Genomic DNA, 21,136 nt, shown 5'->3' with positions numbered 1-21,136 from the left:
TCTAAATTGTGTTCACTTTTTATATTATAAATGTGCCTATCAAATTTCTTCACTGCATTTAAAGATTAACCTAGCAGTTTATGTGAATTTAAGATTATCTCATCATTTTGCTTGTCTCTTGTCTTTTCCTTTTTCTTTTCCTTTTTTTTTTTTTTTCTTTTAAAGAACATAAAATTGCTTTCCAACTCCCTGACAGCCCTCCTAAGCCTAGACAATTTTGTTATTAACTGCCTTGCCAGAAGACTGTGCTAGAGACTTAAGTTCAAAGTGTATTCATCAAATGCCACCAACAAAGTATTTCTCAAAAGGATGAGGAGGTCTGAATTTAACATTCAGAGCTGTTGTGACATTGTAAAATACTCTTTGTAAAATCTCATGTTTTGTATGGCCAAGTGAACTCATCTACTCCAGAACACAATGACTGGTAGCTGATACATCAGGCTTTTTATGTTATCTGAACACAGCTGCAGAATCTTACACTTGGTAGCAGACCAGGGTAACAGCAGGCAGGGGGTTGATCCTAAAAAAAAAAAAAAAAAAGTGCGTGTATGTTAAATTAGGTCTGAAAACAGGAGACAAAAAGGTGAAATAAAGTTGACACACTCTCTGTGCCTCTTCAGGATTCTTCCCATCCTTTGAGAAGCCTTGATGGTACCTGGTCTTCTGAATCCTGATGTCAATAATGGGAAATTAAAGATAAATAGATCATTTCATGTAGGTCACTGACCAGATGATGATAGGTATGAAGTGTTCATTTGACTATGGTTTAAAAGGCATATTGAGCTTGAGTAGAGTTTTTTGGGTATAAAACTCTAAAACTCTTCACAAAAGCCACATGGCAGGCCATCTTTTATTGCACTTTCAATAAGAAATGGAAGGTGAGATTAAAAAACTATTTTTATATCAGTATACATTATTGATAGCAATAGGAAGTAATAAAGACAGGAAGCATGTTTTTTATTTTATTTTATTATTTTTTTTTTGGAAAAGGGTAGAAGTACATTTGTGTTTTGTGTGAAAAAAATCATCCTGTTAGAGCCAGAGATGAACTTTATAATATATACACTTCAAGTATACATTTACTTCTCTAAACATCCTCAAGAGAGAGATCATTAATTCTTTGCTGCTGACATCAGGGAGCTGACTTATCCTTTTATTGGCCTAGTGTTTGTGAATATTAAAGGAGTTAAACCAAAAGTAAATAATAAACATTTCATCCCCAAACTTTAAGTTGCACCAGATGGACTTTATTTTCAGATTACCGAGTGTGACTGTAAAGTGTCCTCAAATGGATTCGAATCCTGATATTAACTTGTGGGGAATCTGCTGTCATTGCAAACCACTATGTGCATGTTCTCAGGGTGCAAGGTCAGTTACGATGATGTTTGTACTTGTTCTCAGACCATCTATTATATATGTTTATATTACTTCAAGGATGTTTTTTCAGGGTGTTACAAAGTAGGCAGGGAAATCACTTGTAGAAAATAAATGAATATCCCTTCTATTGGCACCTACTTGCAGTCATACCTCCCACAAACTAATTTCATTTTGTCTAGGACTTGTAGCAAAATTTGCTCCTTCTGAACCTCCATCCTTCTACTTCTCTGTATGTTCTCTCTCATCTGTTAGTTGCTCTTATTTGTGAAAATGGCTGTATTAGGAGTGGGGTCTTAATTTGATAGAAATGCTGGGTTAAAATAGTTGTTCTGCTGTATTTTTACTGCTAAAAGATCTTAGAAAAAACTGCTTTGTTTTTGATGAAGACAGGGAGAGGCAGAGAAGGGAAATTAGGCAGCATTAAGCTATTTGTTTTTATGGCTTGGCATCTTTTAAGACTTCTCTGAGTTTCTTGCTGGCCTAGAGAGGCAGGAATGTTGTCATGGTATACTCTGGCCATACCTAGTGGGTCAAGAGTTTGGGACTTGTGCACAGAAAATGTTCTCAAGGGGTTGTTTCTGCTTATTCCAAGGAATCATCTCCTTGACTGGACAACAGAATTAGGCAAGTGCTTGAATTTGAGGTATTTTACATTACTTTTGACTAAGAATGTTTCTTTTTGACTGGATAAAATTAAGATGTCCAGAAAAAAAGGACAATGACTAATTTATGCTATAGGTAAATATGATCAGTTGGGAAACCACTTTTTTTTTTTTTTTTCCTGTGGCCTTATTATGATAGATTAAGCCATGATTTCAGTTCCACTGACTATTTATTTTGGCAGTCTAGCCTGTTGTCTGAAATGCAAAGATGAAATTAATCTTGAATTTCCTTCTTTTCTCACAAAGCCTGCTTACCTCAAAGAAGTGTCATGATGAGTTGGGTGGAGCTCTCCAGGAGTACTTGAAGGTTATTTTTTGGTAAGGCCACTTCAGAACATAACTTTGTATGAATTCGGCTTCAACTGACAAGGTCTGTAACATGTATTTCTTCTGCAGTCTCTAACAATGTAACAGTCACTAGATTAAATTAGCATTTTCACATCTAATTGATGTATTATAATGAAACTGTGGTCATAAAAAGGATGTGTCAGTCTTCATGATGTCTTGTAGATGCTCTGCTGCCACCATCTAGCTTGCAGCCACTTCAGTTTTATTGTTATAGGACTCTACTGTGCTGAATGACCAAATGGAAAGTTTTAAAGTACAGGCTGCATTGTTTCTGTTTCATGTGGAAATATCTAACATTTTGTTCTGACTGAAGAGTCAGCTGATGCTACCTTGTACTCAGCCGCACTACAGAGTTTCTCCTGGTGTGCAGGAGGAGCAGATAAGGTTCTTTCACTTACTCAAGACAATTCCCAGAATTTGAAAGGTTAAAGATGTTGATGTCATCTGTAGTCACATCTTTCTCTTGAGAAACTCTAGGCTTGATATGCATAATACAACAAATGTCTATTCAGTTATACAAGTTGGTGCAAGCTGTGCATACCCTTAAGACCGAGGATGATTTAGCAAGAGTGATGTGCATACTGGAGAAAATGACTGTTGTTACCATTTTCTTCAATGTAAGCACACAAGATTTCACCTATTTTTGCTCACAATCCAGACAGAATTAATCCGTCTAGATACTCGTGTTTTGCAGTTATACCTCCCTTGGCTATTGCTTCAGATTAAAGGTAGATATTGAACTATTGACTTTGAATTCATCCTCTTGGTATATGCCTCCTTCATTGACTTTCTGAGCATTTTAAGGCACCTGAGTCAAAAAGTTAGGAATCCTCTGATGTACTCAAACACCAGCCAGTGAGCATTTCACAGTCAATTTGGAGTCACATCCCCTGTTATGATAGGTGTGAAGGATGGCTTTTGCTCCCTGGTCAGACCTCTACCTCTTCTTCCCCTCTCCCCTCACTCCTTCCTCTTTCTTTTCTTTTCCTTTCTTCTCCTTAACCTTGAGAACTCTTTTTTTTTTTTTTTTTACCTTCCTGTTTAGCTTGCCTCACTCTTTTATAAAAAAAATAGTGAGGACTTAGAATATGTCACAAGAGAAATCGGGGGTTGTGAGTGCTATTGTAATTAAAGTCTGATTATTGTTCCAGTTGTGCCCTCATTAACAGTTATGTAAATACAGATGGAGGTGAAGACAAGCCAAGCTCCCATTGTTATAGATACTGGATTGTAGGAATTCAGAGAAAAATTAGGTTCTCTGGAATAGGGACAATGTAGTTTAGGTTCCTTAGAAGTTCGAGTTACACAAACAGACACCAAGGAAACAGCGATTTCTTCATACTTTGGCTAGGTAAAGCTGTCATTCATCACAGCAGCCATGCCCACTATGAAGTTAGAAATATGAACTAGAAAAGGGTGGCAAGGCAGCCGTGCCCTTTGCGAGTCTGGGGTAGAGCCTTTCAAAGACAGAGCAGCGTAAAGGTGTGTTCATCACTGAGAAGCTCAGCCCCAAATGTTTGTGGTTTTCATCTGCCCGGTGTTGACATCTATCCTGCTGCAGCACGCAGTTAACAGTAGAGTCCCTCCTCCGAGCTAGGCCTCTGTGCAGCGTGGTGGAGAACCAAACCCATGGATATTGTGGTTCACCTATGTTAAATCTGAGAGTGTGTCTGCCCTTCAGCCACGGGTGTGTTTGTAGCTTGTGCAGGCATTCCCTAGAGACCTTTAGTCTAGCTAGATTGGCTATCGATAGCAGTTTAGCCACCTCAGCCTGGAGCGCAGTGGATGCCCAACACCTAGTTATGTGGCCCACTTTTCGGGCAGGTTTTTCAGCCTGCACTGAGCTCCAGGCTCACAGCAGCAAGGAGACGATGAGGCTGTCTATCTGAAGGGTAGCTAAAGAGTAACCTCACAAGGTGCCACAGCCACCTGGCTGGTATGTGGGGCTGGTCCTGGGGCTGCCTGGTGTGCACTGTCCCATCACCGCATTAGCACAACTTCAGCAGCAGCAAGACATGAATCTGGCTATTAGATTTTGCTTGCGTTTCTAAATTAATTCTATAAATCCAGTTTAGCATTTAGTGTGATGTCCTGAACACTCTCATATTTGGCAGAAATTTCTAATTCCAGTAGCTGTTATATTAACCTTTGCATTATTTAAACATATTTTAAATAACTACTTAACAATTTATAATAAATTTAGTAATTTTACTAAGTCAGCGGCCTCAAATTGCTGTATCGAGTGTTATATTAAATATAAGTAAGATTCTTGTTTGCAATATTTGAGATAATTGACCCATTTTTTCTTTTTCTATGTAATATTCAAGAAAACAAAAGTTCCTCTGTGTGAGGATTTTTTAGAGGGAATGTACAGATCTGCTCATAGAATCATCTTACAAATACTTACTTAATGACCTTCACTGGGAATTATATTAATTCCATGAACATTACTCCATGCTGAGACTTGAAGCTGTGCAGAGTTCTCAAGCGCAAAGTATCTAATAGAAGAATACAATATTTGAAGTAAAGGCAATGAATTGCCTTTATTGATCTCCAATTTAATTTATGCTATCTGAGAGTGATTGATTAAATTAGAGTTAATTTAGGACATATCGTCGCAAATACTATGTTATCTGAGTATTCCTATTGATTCATGGTTTAATCTTGTGGTAAAAGGTCTGAAGTACCTTTTTTTTGTGTGTGTTTTGCTGCATTTCTCTCAGTGAAGATATTTTTGGAGGTGTTTCCCTAGTAGTTTTGCCTGGCAAATAGTGACACAGGTCTGGACCTATCTGCAGGAATGTTATTTTCAGATAACAAAAAGAATTTATTTTATCAGATGAAAGAATTTCAGCTTAAAGAATATGGGTTGTACAGTATAGCCAATAAATTCTTCTGTTCTTTGGGTATGCAAGCATGCAATACATTTATAAGGTATTTATTTATTTATTTATTTATTTATTTTTTGTCTAAAGCCTAAATATAGAACCTGCTATGCAACTCAATAAAAAGTCCTGGTAAGTAAGCTGTACTTGGTCTGCATATTCTATCTTACAAATTAGAGGAAAGTATCAGTAAAATATGATTAGTCTGTTTCTAGGTATATATACCTTATTATTTATTTATTTTTTTATGTTCTCTTCCACCAAAAAAATTTATGACAATCAGTGAATTGGGGTTTCTGTGGAATGTATGTGAAACTGTTACTTTGGAATTAAGTCTCATATGCTTGCTTACAATAATATTGAATAAATAATATATAATGTTTATAGATAGAGATTTAAACTTGTTTTCATAAGTATTGTTCATTCATTTGAGACTTCAGCATTGATCAATATTTGAAATAGATTAAACCAAATATTTTAAGTTTTTCCTGCAAAGAGCTTACTGGTTGCCATAGTATGAAACAACTGCTAAGTCAGAAGTGATAAAGTAGGAAGATAAAGTCTCATTTCATTTAACAGAATTTAACTTTGTTGGTGTCAATGGAGCTGGATATTCAGCCACCAAAGTGCAGTAATGCAAATAGTCATGCAAAATTTATTGAAGTACTTCATTCTACAGTGTTAGCTTTAAAAAAATGCAAAGCAGAGCCATGCACAGAACTAAGCAGGTAGATTTGCAATAGCAAAAGGAAATAAAAACAAAAGCTAGTAGTGCTAGTAGTGTTAATTTGTGTTTAGATAGTAAAAGAAAACATAGGTCATAGTCCTAGGAGGCATCCGGTTGGACAGCAGGTTTGTTCACTGCTCTTGCAGGCAACCTGCAGTGTAATCTCAAAATACTTTAAGTTAGCATTAGAGAACTATTTACATTGTTATCAGTGCAGCAGCAGGCAGGAAAAATTGTTAGAAATGTGTGTGAAGAGTAGGCTTGAGGTAATGCTGGAGAGAGCCCTTATTCACATCCCACATTGGAGAGGAGAGACAAGAGGAATAGGGGAAGGGATAGGGACTGTGGAGCAAATGGTGAAAGGAAGCTGTTCCCAAAAGTCCATCATCAGAGTTGCTCTGCTGTCCTAGTAACTGTTTTCTCTTGCTTTGTCTGTGCTTTCGCTAACAGCTTTGAGCTAGATTTGAAGTCCATGGCAGTTAGCAAAAGGTGTTTTTCTTCCTTTGCAAGTCTTTGTGTCTGAGCCCTGAGGGAGAGATTAAGTATTGTGTATCTTCTGCCTGCAGCATCTAACTTGCTCTTTTAAATGGATTTGATTCAGTGCCAGAGGTTCAGTTCAGTATTCCTGCCAAAAAGCCCACTGAAGCCAGAGCTGGGCAGACAGATGTGATGAACATTTTGCTTCCAGAAAGACATAATTTTGGTCTTTCTAAATGTTTTTGTGATTCAGAATTGAATTTGGTTAATAGCAGTGACGAACTAAAACACAAACAAAACATTATTGAGGTGTTTCCCGCCAGTGTTTCCAAAACAAACAGCCTTGATTTTCTAGTGCTAGTTTGTTAATAGTCCCTGAAGTAGGTTTTGTGGGTCCCACAAGGGCGGAAAGGCCATTGCCATTCTCACCGTGAGGCTGAGACTGTGAGAACCCTTGGGTTTGTGTCTCTTCCCATTTTGATTTAAATCTGAGAGCTGAGCTGTGCTCTCATTCTCAGACATGTGTTTTCCTTACTAGTTTGCAGATCATATCACCACAAGGCCTTTTCACTCTCCATCCCTCCAAGCCCTTTCACCTCCTATAAGCAGTAAAACACCCACTGGGATGCAGGAGGAATTCCACAGCTAGTGTTCAAGACCTTCCGTGCTGCTGCTGGGTTGTCCCTTGCTTCTGCCACCTTACAAAGTGAAGCGGAGTAGTGATGTTGTGTGAGGGCACCAGCCAGAAGCAGCCTGACTAGCAGCTGGAAGGAAAGCTTGCTCCAGTTACCTGGTCTGGCTGAAGAAAAGGTGAAATTTTGTGCCAGCCCTTCCAGGGGAACAGAGAAGCTCATCTGTAAACCATTCTGGAGACAGGCTGTGTAAGTAATACTTCGGTGACCAGGCTTTAGGGCACAAAGGATGTATTGCTTTTTGCCTGTGTTGTGAATCAGGGTCTGTGTTCAATTAATGATCCCCATAAAGGAGAGAAGTTTGTAGGCAGATACCCCCTCCAGATAACTCTCTATTGACCTGTAGTTATTATCATGCAGTCCTGACCTTGTAGTGACTATTTTGGGCTTGGTCCCTTGAGCTGAAGTAGCGTGCTCAAGGCTAAGGAGCATTCATTTTGTTCCACAAGGTTTCAGTTCCTGCAAGCAGATGGCTATCAGCATCAGAAGGGAAATGGGGAAACTAAATGAGGTCAGAGTGACCGTACATAAGCAAGAGATAACATGCTCCTTTGAAATGATGAATGAAATAGTTGATGTCTTTCAATGGCAGACTACAGCATTGATGCAGAACATCCCCGGTGGTGTGGGGCTGGTGAAACTGCATGAACACAGCCAGCAGTGTGGTGGGGGGCAAGGTGGAAGGGGGAGAAGGAGGTATGCAGAGCAGAGGACCTTTCTCACATAGCTCAGAGAATGAAACTCATGCTGTCCTTACACGAACCACTGCAGGGTAGGTGGGGGAAGAAGCCACCAGCTAGAAAAAAGGGAGAATAAATTGCTTTCACAAAACAAATGGTGAAAGACAACAGTTAAAATTATTCAGTCACATATGTGTTTTTAAAACGGGATGGCACAGTTAACTGGCAACAACTGGAGAAAACAGATTCAAATAATTTTCTCTATCATATCCATTTGTGATGAACTCTTAGGAAAAAATTATGCAACCTTACTGATAGCAACAGAAATGTGGCTTATATTTAAAAGAGCTACTTCTTGGAAGTCAAAGGTAGGAAAGCAGTGCTGTGAAATATTAGCTACCAGACTGTTTTATGGTAACAACTGTAGCTCTGCAAACCCTAAGCTGTGTGAGAGTGGAGCTATTCTCCTGAATATTAAATATTACTTGAGTACAGCAATAAAGACTTAACATGTGTAATTATCAGAGCCTTTGTCTATGTTATAAATTTAAATGCTTGCTATCCATTTTGGCTTTAAACTGTGGAAAAGTGCAGAGAAAATTCAAGATCTTTTTATCTTGGGGCAGAAAGAGAGATTCTATTTTGCTGAAAAAGAAAAAAAAAAGGAAAAGAAAAAGATTTATTCCTTTTATATCTGTTGCTTCCTGAACTTTCATTAAAAAAAAAAAAATAAAAAATCCTGTGTGTTTTTAAATATAATTTTAAACTTTCCTTTTTAAAATCTATCCAGAAAACCTTATGCTACATAAAAGAAAATGGTCTTTCTTTCTCTTTTCCTTTCTCTCCCTCTTTTTTTTTAAAAAAAAAAAAGAAAAAGAAAAAACTTAAAATCTGTGTGCTGTGTAAGAAACGTGTGCTGAAGTTTCATGTTTCAGGTAATCTTCTTTAAAATAATGGGAGTCTAGATTGCATCAGTTAGTTTAAAAACTGCTATGCTATTGGTAGGGACAAAATGGGATTAGAGCCAAAATTTGACTGTGTTACTGCCAAAGTCTGTATCAGATTTAAGACACATGCTTCTGCAAGCTTCCATGAAGGTTGTGAAAAAAGTTTTAATACAGAGTTGGATTACAGCTCTCTAGCTCAAAACATTGGCCATTACACTACCATCTGAAAAGGCTGCTGTAAGACGGAGCACAGAATAGAGCAGATTTCTGCAGTTTTCTGGACCACAGATGGATTTTGAATACCTCTTTGTGCCTTGATGGAAGATATATTAACTTCATTAACTGGAATCCAAACCTGATCACTTGTGAGAGTGTGTGTGTATACGTACAGATAGAAATCTATTTAAATCCTTATCATGATTTTCTTTCAAGTGCATGTAAAATCTGCTCTAAGAAATTACATTGTCTAGGTGAATTGTTCAAAATAATTGTTTAGAAGAGTAAAGAGCTAGATATTTGCTCTTGCATTTTGGAATCTTCTGTGAGTTTATGACAGAAAAACTGGAATCTTTTCTTGTCTGCATTGGTGATACAGAAATGCATTTCAAAAGAGACGCCTCTAGCTGTATGACAACGATTGCATAGTAACCTGTGGATTTTAAACATCAGAATGTACAAACCGTGGGCAACTGTGAATATTTTCATAGTTTCTTTTCTGCATTTGCTGCAAGGATCTGAGTATGAGAATGGATCTGTGAAGGTAGGTGATCTCTATTTATTGACATGGTTAATAATCCACATTGCCAGAATTATATAAATTTCATGTGCAAGTTGGTGAGCTTCTTGCTGTTTTGGTGTTTGTTTTTGTTTTTTGTTTTTTTTTCCTTGTTTTGTCTGTTTTGTTTTGTTGTGTGTGCTTTTGTGTGTGTGTGCGTGTGTGATTGTTCAGCCATAGAAGAAAGAGAATTTATATAGAAGTTAAATACATATAAATTGTTTATTAGTTTATTATTTTTACTAGCTGTTATTAATTAATTTTAATATACTTTGTTCTTTTATTAAACTTTTAGTATCAGTCATGCAAGGCAAAAGGAAAATACAAAACAAAGCAGAAGTCAGAGCACTTGGGATACTTTTTAAATGCACTTTTTTTATTTCATGTATTTATGATTTCAGAAGTAAGAACACTGGTGTTGAAAATTTTCCTCTAAAAACACTTGTTCATCAGTTGCTTACTTGTTTGCCAGAAATCTGAGAAATATTTTTCTTTTGTTTTACTAAGAAATGTTGTCCAAGACTTTAAAATAAGCAGCAAATAGTAATAATAGGGCACATTGCCTGAAATTCAAACTTTATTCTGAATGCAATGCATGCAAGAAAATTTAAGCTGAAGTTTCACCTTGAGAGTATGATTTTTTTTGTCTAACTTTCTGAGAAAATGTGAGAACAGCCAGGACAATCATTTAGAAAAATCAGAACAAAAGCTGGAACAAGATTCTGCATGTGTAGTGTGTCCAAAAATGATTAATTCAGTGTGTGGTCCAGAACAAATTATTTGTTTCTCACTGACAGAGCAAAACAAGCTAATAGGTTTGTTTTCACTTCAGAAAACCTCCTGCTTGCAAGAGATGACCACACACTACTCTGTGAACTGCACTTCATGTTGACCTGAGGTTTAGAAAAGAAAGGCTAAATTATGTACTTAATTGCAGATTTCTGTTGCCAGCACAAGAAGTTAGCAGTGGTGAGCAATGTGTTTTCAGGATGACTAATGCCTAAAGCCTTTGCCTGCTCACCATTCATAAGCTTTTAATTTACAACCTTAGCTATCAGGACTTGGAAGACATGAAGACCAGTGCAATAATTCTCATATACATTGCCTTCATTCTTATATACATTGCACTGCATGACAAGTCACTGTTTACTCACATGTAGGAATCTCTTTACTTAAATCAGAAAGCACTTTCTAATATAGCATACTAACCACTGTATAATTGGCAATGATGATAACTCTTCCCTCACGTGGAACACAAGTTTATTCAGCGTATTAGCAAATCACTAGTTAGTTAAGAGCCTTTTAATTAAATTTTGAAACCATATCCATTTTGCCCAGCATACATACAAGAGCTCTTCTTGCTCATTTAAACTGGTTTATAGTTTATTGACTGTGATGACATTGCCTAGCAAGTATATGCATATTTGTAATTGTTTTCATTGTAATTTGGCTACCACTCTCAAGGAGCCAGACTAGATGCTGGGTATTCTATTTAATAAAAATAACTGTTAGTTTCCAAGACTATCATGAAGGTATTATGTAGATCACACTAAAAAGGACTATGTTTCACGTGCATTGGCTGCTGATTACCAAAAGGAAAAGACTGTGTTTGTTTGTTTGTTTGTTTGTGTTTGTTTGTTTTCCTGCTTGTTCTGCCTCTTTCTGATAGATTTTTTGGCTAAGCTGTTAATTATTTTTATTTTAATGTTTGACATAGTGTATTAGGTTTCTGGGTTGTTTTAGCATTTATGGCATGTGGGCTTTTGTGCATGTGTGTGGGGTATATTATAGTGCTTTGTTGTACACAGGGTTATCTGTATTCTTACCAACTGCACCTCAGATTTTACTTGCAGAACACAGAAGTAATGTATTGTAGTCACCTATCATATCTTATTTTAAAAAAGTTCTGTAAGATCAACAGTAATATTGCCGGGATAAAAAACACAAGGTCAGGATGTAGGTGTTAATCACAATTAATGAGACACAGAAAGCCTCCCCTCCTCTATCGTTGTTATAGCAGACCAGGTAACTAAGCTCAACCCAGGACACTTGAAGTTTTAAACCTGTTGATGGACTAAACTATCAGGTGGTGTCAGAGTGGTATCACGTGATAGAGTTTCAGGGGGTTAAGCATTTAAATACTCTCTTTTCCCCTGCCACAGTGACCCTCAATAATGCTGTGAAGGTTAAAAGCTTATTTACAAGTTGCTGTAACTCAGGGAGTATCTCTGCTGTGCTTGACTTTTCCTAGCCCTTCAGAAACACCATACTCTTCTGGATACAGGACTCTTTTATTCCCCACGTGTACACCAAGCCCATTAATTCCCTGTCTGCCAGACCCCAGTTCTTCCCTCCTGTCTCCATTTTTGTTCTGTTCCAGTCCAGCATCAGTGGATCCCCAGCCCGTATTCCTGGACCTCCCTGGCTTAGGGTTGGTTTCCCTACCAGGATCCCTTTTGCCATCTCCTTGTGTTACCTTCCTTCCCACTCACCCACTTTTGGGCTGGGATAGCCTCCTCCTTCCTCTGACCCTCAGAAGATCAGTCTCAGTTTCTCAGTGACAGTCTCAGTGCCCTACTGATCCTGTCCCGACTGATCATGGTTCCCCTCTTCCCTAGCTTCTAGCTTTGTTTTCATGGTCAGAACTTCTTGCCTTTCCATTTTCCTGACCCCAGTTTCTAGTTTTGGTCTCCCCTGATGCTCTCAGGCTAGATATTGCACTCTTTTTCTAATGTTCCTCTTCCCTCTCCACTTTAAATCCGACATCTTCCTTTCCCATGTTGCCCAACCCCTGAAGGAACCTAAAGGAGATGAATGGTGTTGTCCCAGCTCTCAGGTCTGTGGGCTGCTCCTGTGCTGGTCTGCATCCTTGTCCTGCTCAGCTCCAGGCTGGTGTGTGGTCAGCACGAGCCCCATCTGCAGAGTTTAGCTGCTAACCCCTGGCAAGTCTCTGCTGAGCATCCATGAGCTGCTGCTGTTACATCTGGGTGGATATTTACAGAGAGAGCAGGAGGCACATCTGTGCCAACAAAGCTTCCTCGGGTGTCAAAAGTTTACATTTGTCATCCACCACAAGGAAATGCTGGACATTTACAAAGACAAAATTGCCGGAAAAGGTTTTTGCACAGATGCAGAAGGAGCTTCATCCTTAACTGCGAGCAAACCATTTTGACCAGACAACAAATCATAGGATCATAAAATCACAGAGTGGTTTGGGTTGGAAGGGACCATACAGATCATCTAATTCCAACCCTTCTGCCATGGGCAGGGACACTTTTCACTAAGTCAAAAAGTTATTAAAATCATTTAGAAGCAGACATCTGGCACGGAAAGTTTCAGCTTGAACACTGAATGTCTGGTGATGTTATAACCAACTGGAAACAGTCTCATGACAGGAAGCAGTAGGCAGCTTAGTCTGGGGCAGGGCAATCATGTAGGTATCAGACACAACTCCTCAGCTGAACTCATGTCAACATTGGCAGTAATCCCTCTATTTCACACTCCAGTTATTTGATTCAGGTTGCCAGTCTGACAGACTAAATCCTTAGTGAACAATTACATTTCCACATGGGTTTTCTGATGCCTAAGCATTAATTTTTTTCATCATGAAATGCTTAAAAATGCCTTGTTGAAGTGTTATCCTGCCAGTCTCTTACATTATGAAACCCCTCAGCTAAAGCACCACAAACTTAACTGTCACTTTTCCTGTTTCTCCCCCACAAACACATTTTTCCTCTCCCATACAGCAATGACAGACATAGACTACTTTTTTTTTCTTCTTTTTTCTTTTTTTTTTTTTTTTTCCAGAATTTTAAAATTAGGTAGAAAGAGGTATGTCCTATATTCATCAGAGCCAAGAAGACTTTTGCCAGGAAAAGCCCCAGTGGTCTGTCAGACCTAATTCTGTCTTCCAGCACTAGAACTGTCTCTCTGATGAGGCCACAGAGTCCTGATCGCTGAGGGGGTGAGTCTCAGTGCTCCCTGCGCTGTTCTGCCCTTTATGTTATTTATTATGGGGAAGGCAAGAGAAAGTAATGCCCAAGTTACAACAAACTCAGAGCTTTCTCTTTTTGCAGAGGTTTTCTCCCTGTGACAAACTCTCTTTTGGTTCATTAGAGAGAATCCCATGGCTGATAGGCCTGAGGAATATCATCGAACTTGATGAAATCTGGTCTGAAGATAGAGGGGGTAGATATTCTCAGCCCTGGAGCCAGCTGCTCTCTGCTACGTGCACACCTTTTCTACAGCTAATAGCCTTTTTTTTTTTTTTTTTTTTTTTTTTTTTTTATCTCCGCACCAAATATTGATACAGGCTTAAGTAGCCATTTCTGTTCTGAAGGATCTTAGATTCAACAATCTCATGTTGCCACTGGGAGATGGACAGAGGCAGAAGCCAGTTGCTGGTCCTTGTCCACTGCCCTGCTCTGCTGAAGGCGAGAGCAAAACTGCAGTTCCCCATAAACCTTAGTGGAGACGCCTTGCCCTTGGGCAGGCATGGAGATACTGGAGAGCCACCGTGAGCTGAAGGAATCGGGAAGCTCTGCATCTCTTCCTTCCTGGAGCCACCTGCAGTCTGTCTGTGCAACCAAAACAGAGCTCTGCAACAAAACCTGAGCAAGTCTTAGCCAAGCAGGGAGTAAGCTTTTGTCTGATTATCACTGATGCTGTTTTTCAGATAGTCATGCAGCTAAATGCTATGCAGCACTCTAATAACAGCTTGCAAGTGTTGCTCACTTTCCAGAAAAGATATATGCTAACAGTTTGTCTATCTCATAGATTCTCTTCCTCAAAGGCAACTCCTGGAAGTACAGTCAGCTGCTCAGGAGCTAGGAAAAACTCAATCAGGATTGTTGGAAGCAATTTCTCTCTTTAAGCTAGACTTTTCATCCTTACATCCAGCTTCCTTTCAAAGTTAACAAACTCTTTGAAATACTGATTATGAAATTGTGGTTTTCATATGTTTTCTTGTTATCACTGCTGCTCTTGATTCTCTGTGATTACAATCTCTGATAGGCATGATGAGCCAAGAACATGTGGAAATGTACTTGCAGCATTCCTGCAGAAACGTTTGCCTGTGCTTTTCCTTCAGGACTGGGAAACTATCAGGGAGGTTTTTAGGAAAGCCAATTTGTTCTGACTTATCTGCTACTGACTTAAGAAGCTACAGTGAAGGATAAGACAACAACCCCGTATATTGCCATGCCATGTGGCATCCATCCTTGGCTCTTATCAGTTGGGAAAGGAAATTACAAGCACACTGCTGCTTTATCCAGAGCAGCTCTCACTCATGAGAAAAATCCTTCCCAGCTGCTGCTCCAGTCTAGTCCATCTCAGCTGGGATTGTAATGTCTGTGTATAGAGCAGAGTGCTGAAAAATCCACCAGGCTGTTTAGACTAATCAGATGCAGCATTTGAGAAATTCATTCCATTATTCAGCGGTTTGAAATGAAGACAGCACTAATTAAACTTTGACATCAGTCATAGCTCACATCTGGAGCTCTGTAAAGTCCAGGGGAGGCAGGAAGGCAGGTTCAGAGGGCTGTGGAGAACCTTCTGTTAATTAATGATCACAGAGCAATCAGGGCAAGCAATCAACTCAGGCTCAGCGAGTGTTGCTTGTCTGAGGGCAGTTTGCTGTGGCTTGCTTGTGCTTTCTCCCCCACAGGGATTTATTTGCCTTGTTTCTAACCACTGATGTGGTGGTATTGATGCAGCTCCCACAGGAGGCAAACAGAGCTAGGAGAGGAATAACCTGCTTGAAAAAGGGAAAAAATAGTGCATAATCTATCTTGTAAGGTCTCTGCTGGTGTGGCTGCAAGTTTTGTTCTGGTCAGTACTGTCCCTACTCAGATCTGAGTAAGGTTTGCTGGTGTCTTATCTCCTGTCTGCCTGCCTGGGAAAATTAAGTAAGGTACTGTTGTTGTAGGTGATAACTCACTTATTCCCATTCATTAAAAATCTTGTACAGTACTTTTTATCATTATCACTGATAAAAATGATTGGGGTCGGTGTTTCTCTTAAACCTTTCTCACAGGGCAAGTAAGTCCAGTCACAAAACCAGCCATTACTGTTTCCTGGGTTTGACTTTGAGATGTAGTCCCAAACTGACGGCACTGCTGGGGTAAAAAGTGTCCTGAGTTATTTTGCTGCAAGGAGGTAAACGTGATATGATACTTTTCCTAAATAAACCCTTATATGTCCCAGTATGTGCCAGTCCCTTATAAAACTCCACACCTCATCCCTATTTCCCCAGCACATTTTACAAATCTTAATAATTCTTGTTGAGAGTTGGGGAACAAGGACAAAATTCTATGGGCCCCCATGACAGCTGCAGAGTCCCCATTTGGCCATGGGAAGACCAAGCAGAATTTGTTCTTTTATTGAATATCTTTGTAAAAGAGCTATATTTGGGTTTCTACATCAATGAATAGTAGAACTATTGAGAATGGTATTTCAGTTTGCTCACATTAAGAAAAAATAACTTTGTGAAGGATATCTGCATGTTTGTTTTCTTTTTACCCCAGATCTGACCTAAAGGGTATGACCATTCAGCAAGTGGCAGAACGCCACCTAGGCTTCTTACCGTTTTGGCAGAATGGCACTTAGAAAAACTGGGACAAATGTTTGAACACATAGAATTTGGTGATCCAGTGTGGGCACTGCATGGGTTTGGAAAGGGGTGATTACTTTGCTTATTATCAGGTCAGGATGGCTTTGCCAGAACCACATTATTTAGACCAGGAGCATGCTGAGTGAGTTTTGAGAACTCATTGTCACTATAGTGCAGTCACTATTTGCATGCAGTGGGGAAAGGAATCATATCTGAGTCGTGTTAAATTACAAGACAGTTGCATCATGTTGATGTATCATATGTCACATTGCACACAGTGAATGTGCCATACAAACAGGCAAAACTTTTCACTTTAATTAGCAATGTGACTCAGAAACCATGTTAGGATACTTTCCTCAACTGCTAGGGAAATATTACTTAAGAAAAATTACAATTCCAGGAAAATGTGTGCATGTGATTGGGGTAACATAAGTTCACTCAGTACTGGCAGTAGCTCTGCTTTGTGAAGTGACATTTGGAAATCCGGCCGTACAATTGGCTAGTCATACTTCCAAAACATTTGTTGAAGTGTCTTGGGGCAAACCCAGAAACCAATGAAATCACTAACTGAAAGAACCTTCAACACATTAAAAATATTTTCAAATATTAAAAGAATATATAGTCATCTGATTTCATCCAATTCTCTGTTACTGAGACATTTCAAAATCACTGTCCAAACCCCAGTGATTTCCAATGAAAAATATCAAAAAAAAAGTGACTACAGTCTGGACATATTCTTTGTAAACACCTGCAATATGCTATTTTTGACATGTGTACTGTGTCACAGTGTTAGACAAGCACCTAGGATTGCATATGATGAAGTAAGAGCTTATGTAATGTCTCTAGCTGTGCTCTGTGGTGAGCATTGTGTCTGCCTGAACACACTGCAGCTATGCCAGAGGATACAACCAAGAACAGAAGTAGAGCTTGAGAAAACATACTGTAGGATTCCCATAGCTATCAGTAGCATTTGGGATATACCAGGCAGTTACCACCCTGGGCATTTATGACAATCCCTATCTGTCCTTTTACTGACCAGGCAAATACACTTTGCATGATTACCACAGGAGGGGCCTAAAGGCAAACTCTCAACGTAGATAACCAGGCTTGAAAAGGAAGAAACTCCACACCACAGTAGACCTATTTCTTTTTTCCATCTCTCCATCTTGTTTTTCCATCACTACCAACAAGACGAGGCATAGTGAGTGCTGTTATCTTCAAAAGCATACTTTAGCTGCTGTGAGTGAGGGAGTTTCCCATGACAGCCAAAAGACCTGGCTGTGGGAAGGAAGATTTGTTTGATGAGAGTTCTAGTTGATTCTAAAAATATTTACTGGCTGGAAAAAAAAGAAAAAAAAAACAAAAAAAAAAAAAAACAAAAAAAAACAAAAAAAAAAACAAACAAAAAACACATCACAACACCCATTTTAATAAAAAAGATCTATATGGCCAAAAGAGAAATATTGTGAGAAATATTCTGATACATTATCAGTTTCTGATTGTTTAGACACATAAAAGAAATGAAATAATCTGAGATTCATGGTTTCACTTCCAAGTCAGGTAACATTCTGCTGTTTTCACTTCTTTGCTTTGAGTATTTAGTTTCATTCAAACCAAATGTTCAGAGTAGAACAACCAAAATGTCTCATGTCTGAGGATTTTGATAATGTAATCACACTACTAAAGTGCAAGAAGTCTGATTTTTTTGCTGTAGCACCAGAAAAGATATATTCTAATTGAAAAGGCCATTCAAAATATAAAACAGCTGTTCTCCTGAAGACGCAGGGTAGCTGATATGATTCACTTGTGAAAGCATATCATCCTCAGCTAAATTATAAGCTGTTTATCACCACCTTGACTACTAATCTTAGGAAATGGGTAATTAAGTCTCCTCTTTTCACTGGGCGTGAGGCTGGAGCCTGGAGGAGAGGAGTCTGGAGGGAACTTTTTAACACGCTGAACAGCAATGTTGGAGCAGTCCAGAAGTTGCTTCTCCAGTTTTGGGTCTTGTCCAAATGATGTGCTGACAAAGTTTTATCAAAAGAGACCTTCAAACATCATTTCTTTATCAGTGAGAAATATGACTCAGATGAATGTTTCCATCAGTCCCCTTCTCCCTGATAAAACATCAGATAAAAAAATCAGTTTTACCACTTTATGTTCCTCCCAAAATCACATATAATGTAACTGTCAGTCCTTCTTTCTGTGCTCTGGCCATTTGCTGCTGCTCTTCTTACAGGACAGGGTGCTATGCAGTTTCTCTTTCAGCAGCATTGACACACTAGACGTTGTGGGATGACTGGATTGATCACACGGTCACCCTTTCTTGAGAGGAAGTATGGTCAAGACAAGTACTCTAACTCTGGGGGCAGACAGCAGAGAGGTCTCTCTTAGGCTTTGGATGGGGGAAGCAAAACTCTTGTTCTTCTGACTGCTTTCCAAACTTTGAGCTCTAGCTGCGCAAGCAGGCACTGGTGAGGGTAGAGAGGTGACCTTCAGGCTTTCCACCCAGAGGACAATTTTCTGCTCTTTGAGCAAAGCAGGAGTAGCTGTCTGGGCAATGCAGCTAGAAGATGCATTTTTGACACATTAATATTTTTGCTTGTGTGAGTTATGTGGAGTCACTCTCTGATGCAGTTGCAGAAAATGAAACTTTTTTTGTGTGTAGAAAAATGCAACTTTTTTTTTTTTTTTTTTTTTTTTTTTTTTGTGCAGAAAAAAGTTGCCCCAGTACCTGGGGGAGTTCTCAAGCCCACCCCCCCAGACAACTTTTTTGACTATCATATAACTACATGTATGTCCGATGCAATCGTAGGGTTTCTCAACTGTAACACAGTCCCTAGTAATTTTGTATTTGGGGAAAGACTTGGTCATTTCCAACCTCTTAAAAAGAAATTCTGTCCAGTTGCATGTTTTTTGCAATCTACTCGGACAATATAGTTGTAGTCTTTCAACACAATTTCCTCTGAAGAAAGAACTTTTAAAAAATGTGAAAGCTAGAAGTCAGCCTCACTGGACCACCACTTGACTTTACCATATGCTGCATGTCCTTCCAGATTGTTGATGCTGTAACTGGAATGGCAGCCCAGGTCAGTGTCCAGTCTGGATAAGTCTGAGAGAGCTTGATATTTTTTCCTGAGTATTAGAACAGATTTAAGTTTTTGTTTAAACAGCCTCCATCTGAAGGTGGAATGAAGTACTGAAAGACCCTGAAGCTTCATCCATGTTTCTGATAAAGACAGAAGAGCCTGTAAATGTCAGTGAGAAATTCCATGAGAATCTTATTAGTTTTAGGGAAGAATATAAGTAGGAAGTCAAAACATCTCATTGTTTTGTCTCTATGAGGTCACATTCATTATAATTAAAAATAGCTTCTTTGTGCACTAATAGAAAATATAGATAATCATAGATATAGGCACACAGATGTTCATGAGCCCAGAGGGGCAGAGGGGATACTGTCAGGGATGGTATTACATAGATAAAAAGTTCATAGCTGACAGAGAATCAAAGTTCTGATTTTAGAGGAGTTGTTGAAAACAAATTATTATTATTTTTTCTCCTCAGAAATGAAATACAACGGTGATGATAAAATTAGTGCAAGCTATTATGTGTCAGACTTGGTAAAGTTAAACTCCCCATGCTATATGTTTAAAAGCTGAGGCAGTTACTTCTTGGTAAGGCTGTAAATTACTCCTGCAAATCTGATGCTTTCAAGCTGCAGAAAAGTTTCACAATTTTATTGTCTGTTATGCAACACCCAAGAATACAAGATGCTGTAAAATTGACAATATTTGTTATGATAAAACTTGACAGTGGTTGGACCCCTGCTATCTCAAAATCACGGCCTATGACTCTAAGCATTATTTTCTGTGTTTTCTTGGTAATCTCTTTGGATAAATGCCTTCCTCTGTTTTCTCTTTTCTTCTACTTTGGTTGTAGTCACCAGGTTAGGGATCGTCTCTTTATTTTGTGTTCATACCCAAAACCACAACAATGCTAGAAATAGTTACTAAAAATGATGCAAATCATCAAAAGGAGTTTCTCTTACTGCAGAGATTATATGGAAGCTTGTCAATTTCATCAGCTCAAATGATGACTTCAGGCACCATCTTTGTGTAGGAGCTGGGCTGTTTTCCTGCCAAGAGAGAGCAAGGCTTTTCCACAAGAACTCGCTTTCAGTGTAGAGATGCCTTGGTCAGATCGGCTAACAGCCTGCACTATGAACCACAATATGGCTTTGAGGCAAGGCATGAAGTCCTCCACCCAGGCTACTGGCAGTCCTTGTCTTTAGCCAGTCCCAGCTCCTTTAGGCCTTAGTGCAGTTGCATGATCTGGTTGCATGAAGTCTTTGAGCTACTTGTAGCTGCTACTGCTGCATCAAGCACATGGCACTCGCATAAAGCTCCAAAATGTTCTCATTTCCTGCCAGTACTCTTTGTCAATGTCCAAGTGCCCTCACTTTGTGATGAAACCTCCCCCACTAAATTGGTTAATTTTGAAAGATTTAGTTTGAACTTAGCTTAAACCTGCTTGGCAATGTCTGTAATACAATGACATTAAGAGAATCATAACTCTTTGTTATGCAGCTAAAATCTGCTTTGTTTGGCAAGATAAAGTTCTTACCTTCTTTTTATTGTTTAACTGCTGAGAAGATGGACCATAAAACAGTGCAAGGTTATTGAAAGGTTCCTTAATCATTTGTCCTGGCTCCAGACATAGTGATAATGTTGAAGCTTTTCATTGGTATTTGTGCAGCGCTTGCCACAATATTATCTGTGACCCTAAATCAGAAAAAAAATATGTTCTCTTTCAGAAGAGCTGTTACACATATATAGCTTTGAGCAGAGGTTCATGTCCCACTGTGGATAAGGACTGCCAGGGCTGGGGCTAAAAGAAAGTGGTTTAGACATCTGTGTAAGCTTTGGGGATGTCTTCCTTGAGTCTGTGAGTGTGACC

General features: G+C 39.0%; 1 protein-coding gene across 2 annotated transcripts in view; it reads left to right on the top strand.

Moving 5' to 3' along the window:
- The first annotated feature begins 9,011 nt into the window (after window positions 1–9,011).
- The window catches only part of VEGFD (vascular endothelial growth factor D), a 30,449-nt gene continuing 18,324 nt past the window's right edge, over window positions 9,012–21,136 (top strand). The window contains exons 1-2 of one of the 2 annotated variants that reach the window (XM_084290241.1): window positions 9,012–9,160; window positions 9,391–9,555. In XM_084290241.1, the coding sequence (XP_084146367.1) occupies window positions 9,466–9,555 (90 nt within the window). In that variant the 5' untranslated portion in view covers window positions 9,012–9,160; window positions 9,391–9,465. Of the gene's footprint in view, window positions 9,167–9,390; window positions 9,556–21,136 lie in introns of both variants that reach the window. The other variant, XM_084290240.1, reaches the window with a different exon arrangement.

This window comes from Netta rufina, assembly GCF_964035555.1.
Source record: "Netta rufina genome assembly, chromosome: 1".
Classification (NCBI taxonomy): domain Eukaryota; kingdom Metazoa; phylum Chordata; class Aves; order Anseriformes; family Anatidae; genus Netta; species Netta rufina.
Note: the sequence above shows the minus strand (reverse complement) of the source record. Positions and strands in the feature narration are given on the sequence as shown.